This window comes from Oryx dammah, unplaced genomic scaffold (genome assembly GCF_014754425.2).
Source record: "Oryx dammah isolate SB20612 unplaced genomic scaffold, SCBI_Odam_1.1 HiC_scaffold_26, whole genome shotgun sequence".
Lineage (NCBI taxonomy): Eukaryota > Metazoa > Chordata > Mammalia > Artiodactyla > Bovidae > Oryx > Oryx dammah.
Window position 1 is genome coordinate 40,089,165 of NW_024070210.1, and position 22,533 is coordinate 40,111,697.

The window sequence follows — 22,533 nt, forward strand, 5'->3', positions numbered from 1 at the left end:
CATTCTTACTCTGCAGATCCCTAGAGGGAAGGCTGCTGGAGCCTTTTGAACCCCATGTATCTTTTATCATTTTTTGTCCCTCCCTAATCTGGCAGCTTTTTGTTCCTGTTCTCCCTCCATGCTCATGATCCTGTTGCCTTGCTTTTGTCCCCTGGGCAGGCTGTCTATTCCCGTGTGGCCCGCATATGTAAAAACGACATGGGTGGCTCCCAGCGGGTCCTGGAGAAACACTGGACTTCGTTTCTGAAGGCTCGGCTTAACTGTTCTGTCCCTGGAGATTCCTTTTTCTACTTTGATGTTCTGCAGTCTATTACAGACATAATACAAATCAATGGCATTCCCACAGTGGTAGGGGTGTTTACCACACAGCTCAACAGGTGAGAACCGACCCCAGCGCTTCAGAAGGTGCTCTGTGTCTTGTTTGTGGGAACCCAGAACAGGTCTGCTGTCCCCTGATGCTCTTCCTCTTTTTCAGCATTCCTGGTTCTGCAGTCTGTGCGTTTAGCATGGATGACATTGAAAAAGTATTCAAAGGACGGTTTAAAGAACAGAAAACTCCAGATTCTGTTTGGACAGCGGTCCCTGAAGACAAAGTACCAAAGCCAAGGTAGGAACACAAAAAAGACGGAAAGGATTTCTGTCTTTAACAAAGCCCTCTGGTCACTGGAAGCATGCATCCTCAGAGAGCAGCTGGGCCCCCCTCCCTCTCTAGGAAGGGTGTCTCTGTACAGCCCTGCAGATAGAAACTCAGTGACTGTGATTGAGATCCTGAATGTGGAGAGCCCACAGAGTTCGTGGAAATAATGTTATTCAGAGGGTTTGGCTCACTCTCCTTACTCTCTTAATGTTTTCTTCCAGAATAGACACCTTTTCCCTAGATACAAATTGTGAGGAGGGGGAAACTATTTTCCTTTCAGGCCTGGCTGTTGTGCAAAGCATGGTCTTGCTGAAGCTTATAAAACCTCCATCGATTTCCCTGATGAAACCCTGTCATTCATCAAATCCCACCCCCTGATGGACTCGGCCGTCCCACCCATTGCCGACGAGCCCTGGTTCACCAAGACTCGGATCAGGTAAGACTGGGCAGACACGCAGGCCCGCTCCTGTTCAGTAGTCCCCCTTCCTGTTGGCCCCCTCTCTAACCTGATTCACCTCCTCTGGCAGGTACAGACTGACAGCCATCGCCGTTGACCATTCTGCCGGACCCCACCAGAACTACACAGTCATCTTTGTTGGCTCAGAAGCTGGCGTGGTGCTTAAAGTTTTGGCGAAGACCAGCCCTTTCTCTTTGAATGACAGTGTATTACTGGAAGAGATTGAAGCGTACAACCATGGAAAGTAAGTGTATTATACCAGAACACTTTTTGTGACTTCCAGTGTCTGTTTCATCTAGTCATTTTCTTTCAGCCCTCTGTATTAGCAGTGGTAGAAATGGTGGTGGTTAGTCGCTAAATCATGTCCCACTCTTGTGACCCTATTGACAGTAGCCCACCAGGCCCCTCTGTCCATGGAGTTCTCCAGGCAAGAATACTGGAGTGTGTTGCCATTTCCTTCTCCAGAGGGTCTTTGCAACCCAGGGATAGAACCCAGGTCTCCTGCATTGCAGGTGGATTCTTTACTTATTGAGCCACCAGGAAAGCCTCAAATTAGTAGTGGTTTGGCTTATTAGTATTGTGGTTTGTTTGTTTTTCTCACTGAAATAAAAACCCGGATTTGGTGTTTTCTTGAGTCTCAGGGTTTGGAGGGTGGACGATGATACATTTAAAAACAATTCAGCCCTTGTTTGTCACCTATGGAAAATGAGAATATTTTACCCCACCCCTCTTACTTTACAGATCTATTTCAGGATGCTGTATCCGGAACTATGCTACAGCTGGTTGCAGATAGACACACATACACACATATACCCCATAATTCTTACAACCACTAATATAAAAAATTATATGAACCATTAAAACAAACGAGATAGATGAGAGTAATGGAGCAAAGAAGACTAAGGAGAGATCTAGAAATAGCACAGGAAGATTAAAATGCATTAGAACATTATCCTTTTTCTTCCCTATAACCTAACATGCTCTTCACAAATGCAATTCCCTTCTATCATCAGAACAGGAAACCAATCTTTAAAAAACCCTTTGTCCAGCCTGAAATTTAACTAACCATGCAAAGCAGTAGAAGATGAATCACATAATTATTACATCCTAAACTGCGTACTTGCCTAGTTTGCTACTGAGAGTATTCCTTAACACCTCCCCAGCTCTCAGTAATTGCGAGAACCAAACCTCACTTGCCTCGCCCAGTTCCTATAGCTCTTGACTTACTAAACCTCTATCTTGAAAATGTCTCCCACAATATAGGTGCAATGCTGAAAATGAGGAGGACAGAAAGGTCATCTCATTACAGTTGGATAAAGACCATCATGCTTTATATGTGGCGTTCTCCAGCTGCGTTATCCGCATCCCCCTCAGTCGCTGTGAGCGTTATGGATCATGTAAAAAGTAAGCTGATGTTTCTTTCCTTACCTTGGGTTTTTCAGGATCATGACCTTTGATAATGAGAAAATTCAGGTTACCTTCTGTCTGGTTGCATACAGGTCTTGTATTGCATCTCGAGACCCATACTGTGGCTGGTTAAGCCAAGGGGCCTGTGGCCGAGTGAGCCCAGCGATGCTGTAAGTACACTTTGTCACATTAACTGAGATCTTCTCCAGATGTGCTTCTGTCTTCTTCAGGGCCTCAAAAACTAGGAGTTTTAGAAAAATTCCAATAACACTACTTTTTTTCTTTTCTTTCTTTCTTGCCTTTTTTCTGTTTCTGTTGTTGTTGTATGGGAGAAAGAAAAACAGAAAATCTGGAGCTATGACAGGGAAAGGAGATTGTAGACAGCATAATACTTAAGGGAAAGGGATAGATGGTGAGAAAGAAAACAATTCTCTTCTGCTCTCTTAAACACTCTAGTTACTAAATGTTGAATACAAATATTCATCTTAGCAAGCTATGTTGAAATGTCCATTTTTCTCTCTCTGCTCATTCTTACTAATCTGTCTGTGTTCTTGGTTCTGCTCTGGTTGTCACTTGTGTTCCTATGAAGGCTGTTAACTGAAGACTTGTTTGCTTTCCATAACCACAGCGCTGGAGGATTTGAACAAGACACAGAATATGGCAACACGGCCCATCTAGGGGACTGCCACGGTAAGACCGAATCTTCCTTTCCCTCCTGGCGCTTCTTTTGGACCACATTTGCACGTGAACATTATTTTACAATCAGCCTTTTATAATGACTCAGTACACATGCCACCTAGCATTTAACTTGAACTTCGCAAAAGCTGAGCTGTTTGATCATGGGGATAAGTTAGAGAAGAATCTTACTTTTTTTTTTTTTTCTTCGCCATTTACAATTCCATAGGAAATCTAGAGAAAGGTAGTCTAACCAGTAGGTTCATTTTTTAATTTATAGTCCTTTCTTTTGACTTTTTGAGTTAATTGGAATTCGTAAATTTTTGCTTTCTTTTGGTTACTTCTTACTGATTACTTGTTCCTTTAATTCTTTTAGAAATTTTGCCTACTTCAACTACACCAGATTACAAAATATTTGGCGGTCCAACATCTGGTTAGTTTTTTTTCATTTTTTTGAATTAACAAACCTTTTCTTTCCTTCAGTTCAGCATTTTCAGCCCCTTCTCCCCTCCTTTTGCGCAGTTTGGCAGCCCCTCATTTTTGTGCTTTGACTCATAACCCCCTGATGGTCCCAAAGACTTTTTCTTACTCAGCACTTCACCTTGTGTAGCATGTTGATAGTCCATCATTGACCAAGGCACATCCTTTAAGAAAAATCCAATGGATTAACATAGGCTGCATTCCAGCTGCACGCCCGTCCACCTGAGCTTTCTTCTCTCACCCCTGTGCATCGTGAATGTTCCCTGCAGCCATCTATTTTTAATGGATGGCAGAACTTCATTATTTCCCCTTCTCTCCTCACCTTTCCTAAGACCTAGTAAACAAATACACATTTCCGCAGAATGTGTATTTATAAATTCTAGGGATCTTTTTTGGAATGGTTTGTGGTAATCCCTGGAACCTTTGAATGTTGTGATCTCAGTGGTATGAAAAAGGTCCCCATCGAGTGAAGCTGGTTTCTGATGTATTAAGATGTTCACTGGGTTCCCTGTGCTTCCCCGCCCCTGCCTTGTCTTCATCTGTTCTGGAGTCTTCATCTGTGACCCTTGTACCAGTCTGAATTTGGGTCTCCGGAGTTTTTGCCTAAAATCATATGCTTCCATTTTGATGGACACTCTGCTTGGCGGAACTCAGTAATAGATGCGCTAAGAGGTTAAGCTACTCCCGATCCTATCACTGGTTCTAAAATTCACTAGCTGTTTCATTCCTCAGAGGGGAGAATAGAATGGTAGATCCTGTGTATCAGGACATCCTTAATCAGCTCATAAATGCCATTTCTTGTGCATGAGTTGCTTCTTACTCTTTGGAAAAAAAACTCCACGGGCATTCTGGAAAGCTTCAGTGGTTCCCCATGGACAGTGACCCCTCAGTGCACTCAGGAATCTACAGATGGGCGGGAGGTCTGTGCTAAAACAGGACAGCCTGTTTGTCAAGTCCAAAATCGAGTGTTTATGCAGAACCAACCAGGTGCTTTCTGATGAAGTTACACTCTAGGTTCCCCAGTGAAAGATATACAGCTTCTTACCATCAATCAAAATTATTTTTTAAAAATACACAAAAAAGAAATGAAATGATGCTGTCCCACAAAAAGATGAGGAAATCACAGTCTGTGGGATTCATATTACCTTTTCCATGAGTGTCATTAATCACCCCAGAGGTTTCAGTAGGAGTATTCTGAGCATCTTCAAATTTGAAATCTGCGTAATGTGTCTTTATGATTAATTTTTCGTTTTTATTTCTCCCTTGCAAGAAAGGGATTTGGTATAATCTCCTTAGATGTGTTTTGATGAAATCCTCAAACAGGCTTTCTCATAAAATTTGCTTAAACTTTACTTGAAAATACAACAGCCCAGTCAGAAACAATGGGCTGACATTACCCACGTTAATAAAAATCTGTTTGCCACCACAGACATGGAGGTATCTTCATCTTCTGTTACCACAATGGCAAGTATCCCAGAAATTACACCTAAAGTGATTGATACCTGGAGACCTAAACTGACCGGCTCCCGGAAATTTGTAGTTCAAGATGACCCAAACACTTCTGATTTTACTGATCCTTTACCAGGTATCCCAAAGGGTAAGGCCTCACCAGGGAACTCATCTCTCGCTGAGTGGAAACCTGATTCCTAATATCTCTGAGGAGGGGGTGGAGGTGAACCCAGATGGAGCCCCCTCTGCTGTTATCACCGCCTTCATTGGCCGCGGTCACTCCGGTTTTCTGTCGTTACGTGGAGTGCATTCCTTAACAGCAACAGAGGTGGAAAGCTGAAACGGTTGGTGAAACAGCCACTCGGACAATCTAATCCATGTTGGCTTCCGTCTGAAGAAGCTGGACCCTGCTGGATATCAGAAAATGCTGAGGGCCCCCCGGGCAACATCCCAAAACAAAACTCATTAATTGCAAATATCCTGGTACTGGCTGTTTTATTTAGGAGCCTTTCCCAGTCTTTTGTTTAGCTCTAGTTTACAATGTGATCTGAGAAGTATTGATATATGCCAGGCACCAAGTTGTTCGAATACCACAAGCTATAAAACAAAACAGAGCACTTGTCCGGAACTATCATTTTCGGCCCACAATAGAAGCAGTTATCAAATAGCTGCCTGTTGAATTACCTTATTAGATCTATGACTCTGGGGGGTGGGGAAGTCTATTCTTTAGTGCTTACTAAACCATGGTATCAGGTTTCCAATCAGTTTTTATGGCAGTGCCATTGTTATTTATAATTTACGTCTATTGATTTTGGATTTTTATGTTTTCATTGTAAACAATTTTATAATCATTCTTCCTCTTTTGTTTTCTTTCATGATTTCATTTCTCTCTACTTTTCTTTGTCTTTCACATTGCCACTGAATTCCATTGCCCTCAACATTGATTAAAAACAACTAATGTTTGAAGGCCTTAGTACTAACCTAGAGCAACAGAATCTTCAATTCACTCTGACTTACCTTATTCTGGGATAGCTGTGTTTATAGCATGTAACAGACTTGGATACCTCTTAAACTAACATATCTAAATGTCTGTGGTTGCATTAAAAAAAGCAATAATTACAAACTAATTCACTCTTTTTCTTCTAGTCTAATTTAAATATTTCCTAAAATATCTCAAAACAATTGGATAATATCATTTAACTCTAATACATAGCATACTTCCTTAGACTGTCTGGATTTTTTTCATAGCAGACAATTCAAGAGTGCTTCACTCCAACATGGAATGCAAAAAAAAAGCAAACAGGAAAGGTTGTATTTGTAGCTAACAGTAACTAAGCAGATGCTTTTAGTTTGTGAACAAATTATGTAGTTTCATGCTAATTAAGAAGAACATAATTGTCTTAGCATAATTATTTTATCAAAATGTGTATTTATATGGATTCATACATTTCCCTAATCCCAGTAGCTGCCCTTTAATCCTGACTTATGAATTAACAGAAAATCATGAGAAAGAAAGACATTTTCTGAATTTGAAATGGGCCAGTTAGAAAATATGTAATTTCTAGCCCTAATTTTTAGATGGAAATGCTTAAAATTTTGTATGTTATATAACAACTATTTAAGAGGATTGGAAGGGAAAAGACTAATACATAATACAGATCAGTGGAAGAGTTATCCCTTATTTGTAGCAATTGTAAGTGTCTCTGGGGACCCTAGTGTGATTAAAGAAAAAAATATGTGATTTAGGAGTCCACCTCACTCTTCAAGCTAAGCATATGGACCATGTGAAGGTAGTGTTGATTCAAGGCAAGCCACTTGCTGGCTAATACTGTTTTAAAGAAGCTCCTCACTCAGACTCTTTTCCTGTGTGTCTGTTGCAGGTGTACGATGGGAAGTCCAGTCTGGAGAGTCCAACCAGATGGTCCACATGAATGTCCTCATCACCTGTGTCTTTGCAGCTTTTGTCTTGGGTGCGTTCATTGCAGGTGTGGCAGTCTACTGTTACCGTGACATGTTTGTTCGGAAAAACAGAAAGATCCATAAAGATGCAGAATCTGCCCAGTCATGCACAGACTCCAGTGGAAGTTTTGCCAAGCTAAATGGTCTCTTTGACAGCCCTGTCAAAGAATATCAACAGAATATCGATTCTCCCAAATTATACAGTAACCTGCTGACCAGTCGGAAAGAGCTGCCACCCAATGGAGATACAAAATCCATGGTCATGGACCATCGAGGCCAACCTCCTGAGTTGGCTGCTCTCCCCACTCCTGAGTCTACGCCTGTGCTTCACCAGAAGACCCTGCAAGCCATGAAGAGCCACTCAGAAAAGGCCCATGGCCATGGAGCTTCGAGGAAAGAAACCCCCCAGTTTTTTCCTTCTAGTCCTCCACCCCATTCCCCACTAAGTCACGGGCATATCCCCAGTGCCATTGTTCTTCCTAACGCTACCCATGACTACAACACTTCTTTCTCAAACTCCAATGCTCACAAAGCCGAAAAGAAGCTTCAAAACATTGACCACCCTCTGACAAAGTCATCCAGTAAAAGAGATCACCGGCGTTCTGTGGATTCCAGAAATACCCTCAATGATCTCCTGAAGCATCTAAATGACCCAAATAGTAACCCCAAAGCCATCATGGGAGACATCCAGATGGCCCACCAGACCCTAATGCTGGATCCCGTGGGACCCATGTCTGAGGTCCCACCCAAGGTCCCTAACCGCGAGGCCTCTCTCTACTCTCCTCCCTCGACTCTGCCCAGAAATAGCCCAACCAAGCGAGTGGACGTTCCCACCACCCCTGGAGTTCCGATGACTTCTTTGGAAAGACAGAGGGGTTATCATAAAAATTCCTCCCAGAGGCACTCTATATCGGCTATGCCTAAAAACTTAAGTTCACCAAATGGTGTTTTGTTATCTAGACAGCCTAGTATGAACCGTGGAGGGTACATGCCCACGCCTGCAGGGGCAAAGGTGGATTATATTCAGGGAGCACCAGTGAGTGTTCACCTACAGCCTTCCCTCTCCAGACAGAGCAGCTACACCAGTAATGGCACCCTTCCCCGGACGGGACTAAAGAGGACACCGTCCTTAAAACCTGACGTGCCACCAAAGCCTTCATTTGTTCCTCAAACCACCTCCGTCAGACCGCTGAACAAATACACTTACTAGGCCTCAAGTGTGTCCTTCCTTGTGTGGCTTTATCCTGTCCATGTTGTTGAGAGGATGATATGGTTAAGAAAAGAGACTCGCTTGTCTTTCAAGAGAACCAAGTGGCCAAAGAAACTCTTCCTAACTTTGGCAACATCAGAACTTGCCATATGTAGCTACTGCAGCAAGGCTTCTGTGTACTTGCTTGAAAACAAAGGAAGGTGCTGGTCATTCCATTTCTTTTGTTTGAAGCTAAAGAGATGTGTGGCTCTGAGGGGCTACCTGTAACCAGTATAAAGAGCTGATACAGCGCTCAGAAGAATCTGTCTGTGAGCAAATACTTGAAAATGGGTTCAAGTTAGACTGCCATTTTGTGTGGTCTTCCCATTAAATGTGAACATTTTAATATGTATGCATTCACCTTGCCTCTTGCACAAATGTCAAAAAAAAAAATGGTAATGTCTCAAAGAAACGAACTTGTAGATTACCAAACAATTTGCTAAAAATTCAGTCTTTGACCCAAACTGTAGCATCTTTTTTGCGTGTGGCATTTTTTCCCATGCCACCAAGGAACTGTGTTGCGTGTGCACGTATGCGTGTGTGTGTGAGTGTGTGTGAGTGTATGTGTGTTCTGTCCCCACTAGCGTTTGTTTAGGTGCCCATTGCATCTTTTTGTGCTATGGAGTTGTTTACATCGCGCATGACTGAACAAGAGACAATAATTTCTTCCCACAGCAGTCCATTGGGTTCAGCTTTGAGAAAGAAAACCAAGGCTGATTTTGACAGTCAAAATGATTAACTCGACTTCCATGTTACCCAATGCCAGAATGTAAGAGTACTAAGTAATTTTGTGCTGCTATTCACTGAAACTTCTATTACGGTCTTGCCAGCTTAAGGAGATAGAGACGTTAAGAGGTGTCCTTGATTTATCCACCAGTTTCAGTAGTAAAATTCACCAGTCCACTGTGAATCCAAGCCCCAATGACTCTATTAACCTTGGACACACTAACAAGGTTTTATTTTTATTGTGTTTGGTTTCTCCCCTGTAGTAAAATTCCTCTTGTTTTAACTCCCCTCTAACCCCAAAATGGGAAAGAAAAAAAAAAAAAGAACCACACACACATACAAAACAGAAGACAAAAGAAGGGAATGCGAGAGGGTCATAATTGGCTTAACAGAAACAGTCTATGAAAACCTGAGTGGTGCAATCACGTTGTCTGTGTTGTGTGATGTGAGAATTTTCTCCTAAGTCATGCAGGTAACGACAGTATACTGTAAATATTCCATGTGAGTTTACCTGAATCTGTGCATTTTGTGCCTTATTCATGAGAATGATAGAAGTACTCAAATATGTCAAGTGTTTTCAGTATAGCACATCATTTACTGAGTGCCAGTTGTACATGTTTTTCAACCAGCACCTGAAAAGACTTTTCAAAAAACTCGTAACAACAACCTAGAACAATTAACTGTAAAGCAATCCATCCAGATAGCCGCATTACATCCTTTGCCATGATAAACATTCCACTCCTGCTTTCACTAAGGAGGAATCAGTGATAATGTGAAGTCAAATGAGGTTTCCCGGGTAATGTGACACCTGCAGAAACCATATAGAGTCATTTAGTCGTAGTTTTGCAGAAGCCACTTACAGCTGATGATGTGCAACCCTGACGACTGTTTCAGTTAATATGCTGCACACCACGGTTTATTGAACCTCATCTAGAAAGTATCAAGGCAGAGGAATGCTCCTGACTTAGTCAGACAAATAAGTTCAACTGATTTCCTGTGATGATATCTATTACTTGGGGGAGGATGGGTTGCAAAAGACCAGAGCATTTTTATACAGAATGTAGAATACGGATGCAGTTATTCTTTTCCTTTGAGAATATTGTTTTATAAAGAACATGATTCCCTGAGGTCTCTGGAAGCTCAAAAGCTGAAACTTCTGTTTTTGCAACACTTCAGCTTTGAAACTAAAATAATACAGATTGATAATAAATTAAACCAACCAACGATAAACACTACTCAGTCCACCGCCGACAAACCTGTTTGAATTCACCCTGCCAATATTAATCCCGGCGTGCGGAAAATGGAACAGTAACTGTATGTGAACCCGGATAACATTTTGTAACATTGTGCTGCCTTGTAGTTTGTAATGTGAGTTCTATCAGTATTTATGTTGAGATTTCTAACATAAAATCTAGTCTCTATCCTGTTAATTTAATTTTTAAATGCTTTATTCATTTGTGCAAAGGTAAACACAGATTGTATCTTTTTTAATGGTACGGCATAAAAAGTAACCCTAAAGTGAAGTGGCTCTATACTGTTTTATAGAGTACTTTAACATGTATAGATATCTTGTAAACTTGTATTGTGGATGTGTAAATAATATGTACTTTGGGTTTTTAACACCGCATGTAAAGTCAAAATAAAATATACAAATCATTATATTCTGCCTCTAGATGTGGAAGAGGTTTATAAGGTGTCATATTTTTAAATATCTTTAAGTCAGTCAACACCAGTGAGCGCTTCTTTTAAAATATACCAAAATATTCTTACCTAGAATACTTGCCACCAAGTCATGGTTATAACACATTGCTCTTCTTAGAGTCTGATACTGATCATCAGAGCCCCTGAAAAATATACAATACAGAAAACCAGGTGAACTGTATTATTTAACAGTCATATTCTTCAGGCCAACATCCCAGTGGTTCAACCTGTCCACGTATTGTTAGTTCATCAGGTTTTTGGGGTTTTTTAACTTTTTTAGAAAATTTATTTTTAATTGGAGGATAATTTCTTTACATAATTGTGTTGGCTTCTGCCATACAACAATGTGAATCAGCCATAAGTATACATATATCCCCTCCCTCTCAAACCTCTCCCCACCGCCCATCAGAACTTGCCACAGAGTACTGGGTTGAGCTCCCTGTTTTACGCAGCAACTTCCCATTAGCTATCTGGTTTACATATGATGATGTAAATGTTCCAAAGCTACTCTTAGTTTTCCCCACCTTCTCCGTCCCCTGCAGTGTCCAAAGTCTGTTCTCTATGTCTGCACCTCTGTTCCTGCCCTGTAGATAGGTTCATCAGTACCATTTTTATACCTTCCACGTGTATGTGTCAATATGTTACTTGTTTTTCTCTTTCTAACTTAACTTCACTTTGTATAACAGGCTCTAGGTTCATCCACCTCACTAGAACTGACTCAAGTACATTCCCTTTTATGGCTAAGTAATATTCCATGGTTATATGTACCAAACTTCCATCTTCTTTATTCATTCACCTTGGTTTCTTCCATGTCTTAGCTATTGTAAATATTGCTGCAATGAACATCGGGGTACCTGTTTTTTTTCAGTTACAGCTTTCTCAGGGTATAAGCATAGTAGTGGGATTGCTGGGTCATATTATGATAGTTTTATTTCTAGATTTTTAAGGAGTCTATCTGCATACTGTTCTCCATAGTGGCTGTATCAGTTTACATTCCCACCAACAGTACAAGAGGGTTCCTTTTTCTCGACACCCTCTCCAACGTTTATTGTTTATAGATTTTTTGATGATGGCCATTATAACTAGTGTGAGGTGATATCTCATTGTAGTTTTGATTTGCATTTCTCTAATAATGAGCAATGTTGAACATCTTTTCATGTGTTTTCTGGCCATCCATATGTCATCTTCAGAAAAATGTCTGTGTAGGTCTTCTGCTTACTCTTTGATCACACTGTATTTCTAGTATTGAACTGCATGAGCTGCTTGTATATTTTGGACACTAATCCTTTGTCAGTTCTTTCATTTGCAATTGTTTTCTCTCATTCTGAGGGTTGATTTTTCATCTTGTTTATAGTTTCTTATGCTATGCAAAAGCTTTTAAGTTTAATTAGATCCCACTTGTTTATTTCTGTTTTTATTTCCATTGCTCTAGGAGGTTGGTCAGAGAGGATATAGCTGTGATTTATGTCAAAGAGTTCAACAGGCATTTTTAAAATTTGTGATTTGTATTCTCATATGAAATTTTTAATATCATTTTAATCTAAAACTATAACTGGTAAATCAGGTTCCTGTGAATATTTATTGTCGTTTGGTATAGGATGTTTCTCAATTCCATCATTTCAGTTGAATAAGACGATAGTAAGATATGTGTTCCTCAGTTATTGAAATGGGAGGCAAAATCATGATTCCATTTGGTTCTCTTAGCATGCATGAGTTAGTAGCTGCTGTCATTGGATCTGGAAAAATGAATGAAGGAAGAGACAATAAGGGAAATGTATCTTCAGCCTTGTTTCTCCTTGGCTATTTGAGCATTATATTCTCTTTCATTTCCATTGTCTGTCTCTATTAAGTTGCTGTTTATCGTACTGCCTGGCCATTATACCAGTTTTCCTGGGTACAGCATTTTTTTTGTTCTAAAAAGTGCATCTTTCTCTTTTCCCTTTATGGCAGATTTTAGCCTTTTTCAATCATGGACATCTTTGATAACTTAATAAATGGTATGGACTGATAACTGAATTTCTTTTCTTTTTTTTTTCAGGAGATTTACAGAACCCTTAAATCATACCTATGAATCCTCAAGGTAAATGTTTAGATGCCATTTGAAAGAAATGGGGTTAGAGGACTTGGAGCTTTTCATAAGGAAAGCTTTGTGAAGAAACAAATAAAATGAATTAACCAAGACATACCAGAGTGGTGGTGCCAGAAATCCCACTGGTTGGCATTTAGGTTACTCTGGGAAATAGGACAAATGAAATGCTGGTTCAGCCTAGGAAGAAATGTTGCCTCACATGCAAGGATCACCTAGGTGCTGGCCAGGTGCCAGGAGGACTCCTTCCTGCTGAGAGAAGCCTACTTTCTTCTCCTGCCCTCCCAGCTCTTCTCTTTCATTCTCCTTGTTACAGGAGGGCAAAGAACAAGACATCCGAAATAGCTCAGGGTCCAGGTCTGGGAGCTGGATTCATATCCTGGCTCCACTATTAATCAAGTCACTGCAGCGCTATACCTCTCTTTTCTTTAGCTTTTTATTTTTTATTGGAGTACAGTTGATGAACAATGTTGTGTTAGTTTCAGGTGTATAGCAAAGTGATTCAATTATACATAAACATGGATCTAGTCTTATTCAAATTATCTTCCCATTTAGATTGTTCATAATACTGAGCAGAGTTCCCTGTGCTATACAGTAGGCCTTGGTTATCTATTTTAAATATTAACAATGAATACATGTCCATCCCAAACTCCCTACCTATCCCTTCTTCCTCCCTTCCTCCACCCTTCCCCATTGGCAACCATAAGTTCATTCTATAAGTCTGTGAGTCTGTTTCTACTTTGTAAATAAATTTATTATTTTTTTAGATTCTACATATAAGCAATATCATGCCATATTTCTCTTTCTCTGTCTGACCTACTTCACTCAGTATGACAATCTCAAGATCCATCCATCTTGCTGCAAATGGCATTATCTCATTCTTTTTAATGGCTGAGTACTATTTCATTGTATATATGGACCACATCTTTGTCCATTCCTTTATCAATGGACATTTAGGTTGCTTCCATATCTTGGCCATTGTAAACAGTGCCACAGTGAGCACTGGAGTGCGTTTATCTTTTGGGGCCATTTTTTTCTCTGGATATACACCCAGAAGTGGGATTGCAAAATATTATAGTAGCTCTATTTTTAATTTTTTAAAGAACCTCCATACTGTCCTCCACAGTGGCTGTACCAATTTACATTCCCACCAGCAGTATAGGAAGTTTCCCTCTCTTGATTTGTTTTCTTATTTTTGAAAGGAGATGGTTCAACATCCATTTCTCTGACAGTTCTATGGTATCTGTCAGCTCTATAATACCATTAGCTATTTTATGAATGCTGCGCTTAAATATTACTCTTCCAATAGCTTGGTTTGTAGGCCTTTTATGACTGTGAGAGGCCTATTCCATGTTAGATGTGAGATATGTGAGACTGGCAATAAAATAAGGCATGAAAACAAAGCATCTTAAGTCAATCAGCTTGTGTTTATATTTGATGCTTACCATTTTTGCATATATAACATCAAAACACTTAAATATCTGCTAACATTGCATTCTTTATCAAATAGATGTGAAGCCATAAACAAGGAAAAACTCGGCAGATAATAAAATCAATCTTTAATTCACAGAGGAATCAGGATGAGAGGATGGAGGAGGGCACTCAAATCCTGGATATCCAGACCATGGATCTACAGGGACTCACATATTAAGGAAAATAGAATATTTCTAGACTCTGTCCCATGATATAATTCTTTTTAAAATTAGGTATTGATTATTGATTGATAAATCTCTCTGCAGCATGTACTTTGGCTTATTCTAGCCGCTAGTGCTGGGTATGGGTGAAGAAAAGTATGATAATACGTCATTTGTTGCATACGCACTGTTACTTTGGACTGCTGTTCATTTGTGTGAGATGGATTCACCTGATGTTACTGTAAAGACTGACTTAAAGCCAGTTAGAGAAGCTGTGAGAGGGAAGATCTGTCAGTGTTAGACAGCCCAGCCCAGCAGAACTTTCTATACTGATGGAGATACTATATCTGTGCTGTCCAATGGGGTGACTTGGTGGTAAAGAATCCACCTGCAAAGCAGGATACATGGGTTTGATCCTTGGGTTGGAAAGATCCCCTGGAGGAGGAAATGGCAACCCACTCCAGTATTCTTTTCTGGGAAATCCCACGGACAGAGAAGCCTGATGAGCTACAGTCCATGGGGTCGCAAAAGTCTGACATGATTTAGCAACTAGAACAACAACAGTAATGCTTTATGTTGGAAAAGGATAAGATTTGTCCTTCCCATTTTCAAGGTACAGAAATTGAGATCAGCGGGGCTGTGACAACTACGGAAACATAGATGACAGCCAATTTACAAATCAGGCCTAACTTATGTATTTTCACACTCAGGCCCTGTGTGCAAAGCAGCACACTCCATGAAAGCGCTGAAAGAGAATATCAGTTTTCAAACAGAAAGGGTGGCCTCTCTCTGCATTTCAGGTATAATGAGGAGAGACAAAAAGGGTAGGATAATTACAGTGTCCGGGGGTATGTGCCAAACATGGAGTGAAAAATGAAACATTTAGTCAGTCAGTCACATGCTTGGCCGTCATAATAAACATGTCAAATCAATTACTCTGCAAAAGAAAAAAATCCCTGAATTGAGTTGATGCAGTACTGTAGGCTGAAAGCAACCAAAGAGGATATATTTAGAGACGTTAAAAGAAATTAACCTGATGTGACCAAATTGTACCCATCTAAGTTTCTGGGCATCATGCCAGACCTATGTCTGGACTGTCAGAGAGTCTCTGGAGAGAATTCACTTTATTTCTCATTTTGGAATTTCTTTTACATTGAGCTGGGGTTGTAGATCGGGAGTTAAACACAGTTATATTTTTTCACTTTTCCCTATGGTTGGTGGAGCTAGAGGAGTCAGACTTCATCCTGAAGGAGAATGTTTTCTGATGATATGAGCTACCTAGCCTTCTGTGAGGTCTGCAATAAGCCCATAGAAAATGTCTATCGATGCATCAAATTTGAGGACTGTCTTGAGGGTTTTATTCTAATTCAGGTGGCAGGATCTGGCCAGACATTTGCAAATGTTGATGATAGTAAGCAGAAAGGTATATACCACTTCACATTTTCAAATCAGGTTCCCCATCTAGGGGATTAGAGGATTTTTTAACATTCTGAATGGAGCATGCCAAAGGACTGGGAGAGTTTTATAAAGTGTGAAAAAAGAAACGGAACTTTGGGGTACTTTTGCAAACTTGAAAACCTCAGGTGTTAGCAGGTGTTTGGAGTTTGAGATAGGTTCCAAAATTCAAGGACATTTCAGGTTGAGAGACAGGACCATTCGCTGGTCTGGGCAACCTGGATGTTTGCTGGTCAGTTACAAACCTGCGGCAACTCATAAAGTTTAAATTGAACCTTAAAATTCAACCTGACTTGATGACAGCCTGGTCAGACTGCCCAAGTGAAGGCTGTCCCCTGAGTAAGCCCATCTGAATACCAGGACTTACTAATCTATTATTTCCAATTACCTATGGAACACGTCTCAAGAAAGGTGGAAACTGTTGAACTCTTGATGTTGGATTAATTTACATAACTATCATACATTTATTTAATGAAAATAGTAAAATATTTAACTGAAGAAAGCAATGGAATTCAAATTATTTTAAATATAAATATAGAGGGGAGTCTGGAAAGAAATACACAAAATACTAAAAACTGGTTGTAATCATTAAAACTAACATATTTTGAAATGTACTTCATTCAAACATATGTTTTGCTAAGTTTGCTTTAGGCTTTCCTGTGGTTCAGTGGTAAAGAATCCACCTGCCAGCCGATGGAGGAGATGCAGTTTAGATCCCTGGGAGGGGAGGATCCCCTAGAGATGGAAATGGCAACCCACTGCAGTATTCTGGCCTGGGAAAATCCCATGGACAGAGGAGCCTGGCAGGCTACAGTCCATAGGGTTGCAGAGACTGAGACACGGATGAGTGACTGCACACACATGCACACACACAAGTTCACTTTAAAAAGGAGAAAAAAAAAATCCGGGAGACAGCCCCTGATTTTGATTAGTTATCTGGTCTCAAGAAAAGGTGACTTCTGTCCACTGCTGGAAACGAACTCCATGAAGGTTTGATTCAGCTGAGAGGAAGATGTCACCATGATGATCACCCTCAGTATGCCTTGGTTTCTAAGGTGTCTAAACAGTGTATTTCGATTTTAGCTGGAGATCCTAAGACTGACGTGATGGAATATGAAAACTGTGAAAATCCCAAAAGGCAGAACAGAAGCTTCCAAGGGAAGGCCTGGGGGGCCCCGGCAGAAAGGCCCAGGCAGCAGCTGAGCCGGTGCAGGAGCAGATGCTGAGAGTCCAGAGCAGCACCTCAGAAAGGAGAAGCTGCCGCAGCCTCCGTCTTCTCCAAGGGCATGAGCACCGAAACCTGGAAAGGCCCATTTTCGCCTTTGTCTTCTGCTCCCTGGATTCCAGAACAACAGAAAGCTAGGAAGCGCATGAACAGAGGACAGGTAGCTCTGAGGACAGTGAGACTGTTACCGTGATGACAACTTGTGGAAATACAAAATAATTAGTAGAGCAAAACCCTCTCCTCTGAGACAGCATGCCAATTAGGGCTGTCAGGAAAGCTACACGCCTTTAGAAATTCCCTGCTATTCCCCCTCACCCCTCCCACTGAATCCCTCCCTTTTTTAAAAAAGTGAATTTTCTCAACAAGTTCTCCCTTTGAAGAAACTGACTTTGCCTCTCCTCTCTATTAAAGCATGGACCACCTTAAAGGGATTAAAAAAAACTTTGGGGGGTAATTTTAACTAATGTAGCCAGCTAAAATAGAATGCAACCTCTATATCAGCATTTAAGTTGTATGTATCATGTTTTTTCATTGGTATTTCTGATGGTCTAACTTATATCTAACTTATGTGAAGAAGGCTGAGCACAGAAGAATTGATGCTTTTGAAGTGTGGTGTTGGAGAAGACTCTTGAGAGTCCCTTGGACTGCAAGGAGACCCAACCAGTCCATTCTGAAGGAGATCAGCCCTGGGATTTCTTTAGAAGGAATGATGCTAAAGCTGAAACTCCAGTACTTTGGCCACCTCATGTGAAGAGTTGACTCATTGGAAAAGAGTTGACTCATTCTGAAGCTGGGAAGGATTGGGGGCAGGAGGAGAAGGGGATGACCGAGGATGAGATGGCTGGATGGCATCACGGACTCAATGGACATGAGTCTGAGTGAACTCCGGGAGTTGGTGATGCACAGGGAGGCCTGGCGTGCTGCGATTCATGGGGTCGCAAAGAGTCGGACACGACTGAGTGACTGAACTGAACTGAACTTATATTGAGTGTGTCAGCAACCAAGCCAATTCAGTGTGAAGTTCTTGTTCACTGAAAATAAGCCTAAAATGCACAGTTCAGTTCAGTCACTCAGTCGTGTCCAACTCTTTGTGACCCCATGAACTGCAGCACGCCAGGCCTCCCTGTCCATCACCAACTCCCGGAGTTCACTCAAACTCATGTCCATCGAGTCAGTGATGCCATCCAGTCATCTCATCCTCTGTCATCCCCTTCTCCTCCTGCCCTCAATCTTTCCCAGCATCAGGGTCTTTTCAAATGAGTCAGCTCTTTGCATCAGGTGGCCAAAGTATTGGAGTTGCAACATCAGTCCTTCCAATGAATACCCAGGACTGGTCTCCTTTAGGATGGACTGGTTGGATCTCCTTGCAGTCCAAGGGACTCACAAGAGTCTTCTCCAACACCACAGTTCAAAAGCATCAATTCTTCGGCGCTCAGTTACTTTATAGTCCAACTCTCACATCCATACATGACCACAGGAAAAACCATAGCCTTGACTAGATGGAACTTTGTTGACAAAGTAATGTCTCTGTTTTTTAATATGCTATCTAGGTTGGTCATAACTTTCCTTCCAAGGAGTAAGCATCTTTTAATTTCTTGGCTAAAATCACCATCTGCAGTGATTTTGGAGCCCAGAAAAATAGTCAGCCACTGTTTCCACTGTTTCCCCATCTATTTCCCATGAAGTGATGGGACCAGATGCCATGATCTTCGTTTTCTGAATGTTGAGCTTTAAGCCAACTTTTTCACTCTCCTCTTTCACTTTCATCAACAGGCTCTTTAGTTCTTCTTCGCTTTCTGCCATAAGGGTGGTGTCATCTGCATATCTGAGGTTATTGATATTTATCCCAGCAATCTTGATTCCAGCTTGTGCTTCCTCCAGCCCAGCGTTTCTCATGATATACTCTGCATATAAGTTAAATAAGCAGGGTAACAATATACAGCCTTCACATACTCCTTTTCCTATTTGGAACCAGTCTGTTGTTCCATGTCCAGTTCTAACTGTTGCTTCCTGACCTGCATATAGGTTTCTCAAGAGGCAGGTCATGTGATCTGGTATGCCCATCTCTTTCAGAATTTTCCACAGTTTATTGTGATCCACACAGTCAAAGGCTTTGGCATAGTCAATAAAGCAGAAATAGATGTTTTTCTGGAACTCTCTTGCTTTTTCCATGATCATGCGGATGTTGGCAATTTGATCTCTGGTTCCTTTGCTTTTCCTAAAACCAGCTTGAACATCTGGAAGTTCACGGTTCTCATACTGTTGAAGCCTGGCTTGGAGAATTTTAAACTACTTTACTAGCATGTGAGATGAGTGCAATTGTGCAGTAGTTTGAGCATTCTTTGGCAAATGCACATGGGGGAGTGAAACCACTGAAGAGAAAATTACCCCCATTGTTGAAAAAATTTCAATCAATCACATAACTGGACTTGAGTCTTTTAGTTTTAGATTGGTCACCTACTGCCAGGGAATGAAGAACTATCTGTAGAAGAATACTTCTCTCATCTTTACATATGAAATCACCTCAAACGAGTCATTTTAATTTCTAAAGCTCTAGTACCTAAAATGGGTGGCCCGGGCACACTAAAAATACATTGATTAAAACTTTTTGCAATCCCTGCTGCTCTAGGCCTTATTCACATTTATTAGAATCTGATCAGGTGCTAGTCTGACAAAGTTATTGTCCAGTGCAAGAAATTGAAGGTGTCTAGGAGTCAATTCTGTTGCAATCTTTTTTAAATGGTTTTATCCTTTTCCAGCAGTCAGATGTTTTGCTTTTTTTCTTCTCTCCTTTACTCAGATATCATTATATTTAGGGAATTGTTTAGAAGAAATACAGAATGGATTCAGGTTTATTATATATATAAATTTGTTTGACAACTGTTTGGTTTTGTTCACATCTGATTAAAAGATAATGGAAGAAGCCATCACTCCTAAAAACAATGACATAACAAAACTCCTCAGCAAAATGGTTGTATTTTAGAGTTTTGTGAAGAAACTCCCTTTCATGTTTGAATAGACATAGGAAAAGAAGAAAGGGATTCTGGAAAGAATGGATTTCTCTCTAGCCTGCAATAGGGAACTTCTACCATTCGGGTAGCAAAAGTTATGAGGAAATATGGCATCTTTGGAAATTCAAAACATCATCCCCTAGGAGAAAATGCATCTTCCAGCGGCTTAGAAGGGACAAAATTAATTACTGACTTTCACTGGGAAAGTAGAAAGAGACTGAAGGACCTTAACAGCTAAATGGGAGTATCAGGAGACTCAGACAACTTTTCTAAGCACAAGCAACTAGTTGAAAGATAGTGGATTAGTTGGAAAATACTTTACTTCATAACTGTGTTGCCCTGACATCCCAGACAACACAGCATGAAAGGCTAAAAGATATTTACTCACGTTGTTTTTTAAGTAGTCAACAATTATTTTTCTTATTTGTTTGACCACGCCACAGAGCATGTGGGATCTTAGTTCCCTGATCAGGGATCTAGTGGTCACTCCTTGTATTGGAAGCATGGAATCTTAACCACTGGATGGCCAGGGAAGTCCCTGTACTCAGTTTTAACTGGACTCTTTGATAGAAGTTGAAGGAGAGCGTGGAGGGAAAACTGAGAAAATTTGAGCAATAACAGGCAATATTTAGAGATCAATTTTAAAAAAATCTCTGTATATACCTTACAGAGTTGCCACAATATGATCCTCTTTTGGTGTATAAAGAATGACAACCCACTTCCCTATATGCATTCTTTGATGATTTATATTAGGCATTGAGGGAATTACTAAAGGATAAACATCAGGTGTCAACATTTGATGTTAGACTGAAATAAAATAGTTAAAACTATTATAATAACAATAGTAGAATGTGAGAGGAAGAATGACCACAGTAAAGACCATCTATGATGTAATTCTATTTATGCATGCACCTGTATATACAGATATATGAATATGTATCTTTAGATGAACATACTGCTACTGCTACTGCTAAGTCGCTTCAGTCGTGTCTGACTCTTAGCGACCCCATGGACTGCAGCCTACCAGGCTCCTCCATCCATGGGATTTTCCAGGCAAGAGTACTGGAGTGGGTTGCCGTTGCCTTCTCTGTTAGCTGAGCATAAGGAGCTATATATAAAGATGCATTAATATGTATCTTTAAATGAGCATAAAGAGATGCACGAAAGAATCAAGGTGGTTGGTCATCTACCAAGTAACCTACACATCGTCCCCTACTGAGATTTTGCTAGAAGAGTCCACTTCCCACTACAGTGGCTGAACATGCTGGGTATTTCTCTTCCAGTCTCTCGGACAGTGAGTACCTGGAAATGTAACCCAATTCTTGCCAACAGAATTGAGCAAAAGTCTGGGAAGACTTTGGGGAAGTTTTCTTTCCCTGCCAGAAGAGAATACCTGAGGAGAATTCGCTTCCTTTGGATGGTGGCAAGTGATACGTGGTGTACCAATCAGGAACTACCACCTTAGTACCACGAAGCAACTGGGACAAAAGCCCACGTGCTGAAGATGGCGGAGCAAAGACAGTTATGCAGAGCCACTGAACTCACCAGCTATGAAACCCCTCATATCTGGATTTCCCATTAAAGGAGAGACTAATGATCTTGTTGCCCCATTGCTGACGGGATGCTGTTTCTTCTAGTTGAAACACCCTACCTGAAAGAGTCACCAACATGCTCAAGGCAACTGTCTCACAATGGAGGGGTGATGGGATGGACATCCCTCTCATCCATCTCTTTGCCCGTACATAATTTGTTTTATATTAGTGGTTTTTGCATATTAGAATTACCTGGGGAGCTCTTCAAAAATACCAATACCTGGGCCACATCCCAGAACAATTAAATCAATTAAGTTTCAGCATCTCTGGGGTGGGCCCAGGCATGGACATATTTAGAGGTGCTCCACAAGATTCTGATGTTCAGCCAGAATTAAAATTCCCTGCTCTATGGTATGTGTTTCTTGTGTGTCATGAAAATGTTAGTACATGTATTTGTCACCTAAAATAAACTTGTATTAATCTTCTATTGCTGCATAACAAATTAGCACAAACAAGATGATTATTAGGGTCTCCCAGGTGGCTCAGTGGTAAAAGAATTTGCCTGCCAATGCAGGAGACTCAGGAGACGTGGGTTCAACCCCTGGGTTGGGGAGATGTCCTGGAGGAGCAAATGGCAACCTGTTCCAGTGTTCTCATCTGAAAAATCCATGGACAGAGGAGCACGGCAGATTACAATCCACAGAATTGCAAAGAGTCAGACATGACTGAGTGACTGAACATACACGCAGAAGCTTATTAACATGTGATGCTGTAGGTTAGTGTTGTGGGCACGCTGGACTCAGTTCTCTGCTCAGGGTCTTACAAGGCTGTAAGTAAGGTCTCCGCTGAG

General features: G+C 40.9%; 1 protein-coding gene across 8 annotated transcripts in view; it reads left to right on the forward strand.

Moving 5' to 3' along the window:
- Nucleotides 1-10,698, forward strand: part of SEMA6D (semaphorin 6D) — a 57,183-nt gene extending 46,485 nt beyond the window's left edge. The window contains exons 10-19 of one of the 8 annotated variants that reach the window (XM_040226448.1): nt 160-377; nt 476-607; nt 918-1,073; nt 1,165-1,338; nt 2,358-2,498; nt 2,594-2,671; nt 3,091-3,191; nt 3,553-3,609; nt 5,086-5,253; nt 6,986-10,698. In XM_040226448.1, the coding sequence (XP_040082382.1) occupies nt 160-377; nt 476-607; nt 918-1,073; nt 1,165-1,338; nt 2,358-2,498; nt 2,594-2,671; nt 3,091-3,191; nt 3,553-3,609; nt 5,086-5,253; nt 6,986-8,274 (2,514 nt within the window). In that variant the 3' untranslated portion in view covers nt 8,275-10,698. The remainder of the gene's footprint in view (nt 1-159; nt 378-475; nt 608-917; nt 1,074-1,164; nt 1,339-2,357; nt 2,499-2,593; nt 2,672-3,090; nt 3,192-3,552; nt 3,610-5,085; nt 5,254-6,985) is intronic. The other 7 variants (XM_040226450.1, XM_040226451.1, XM_040226452.1 and 4 more) reach the window with 7 other exon arrangements.
- Nucleotides 10,699-22,533: the final 11,835 nt, after the last annotated feature.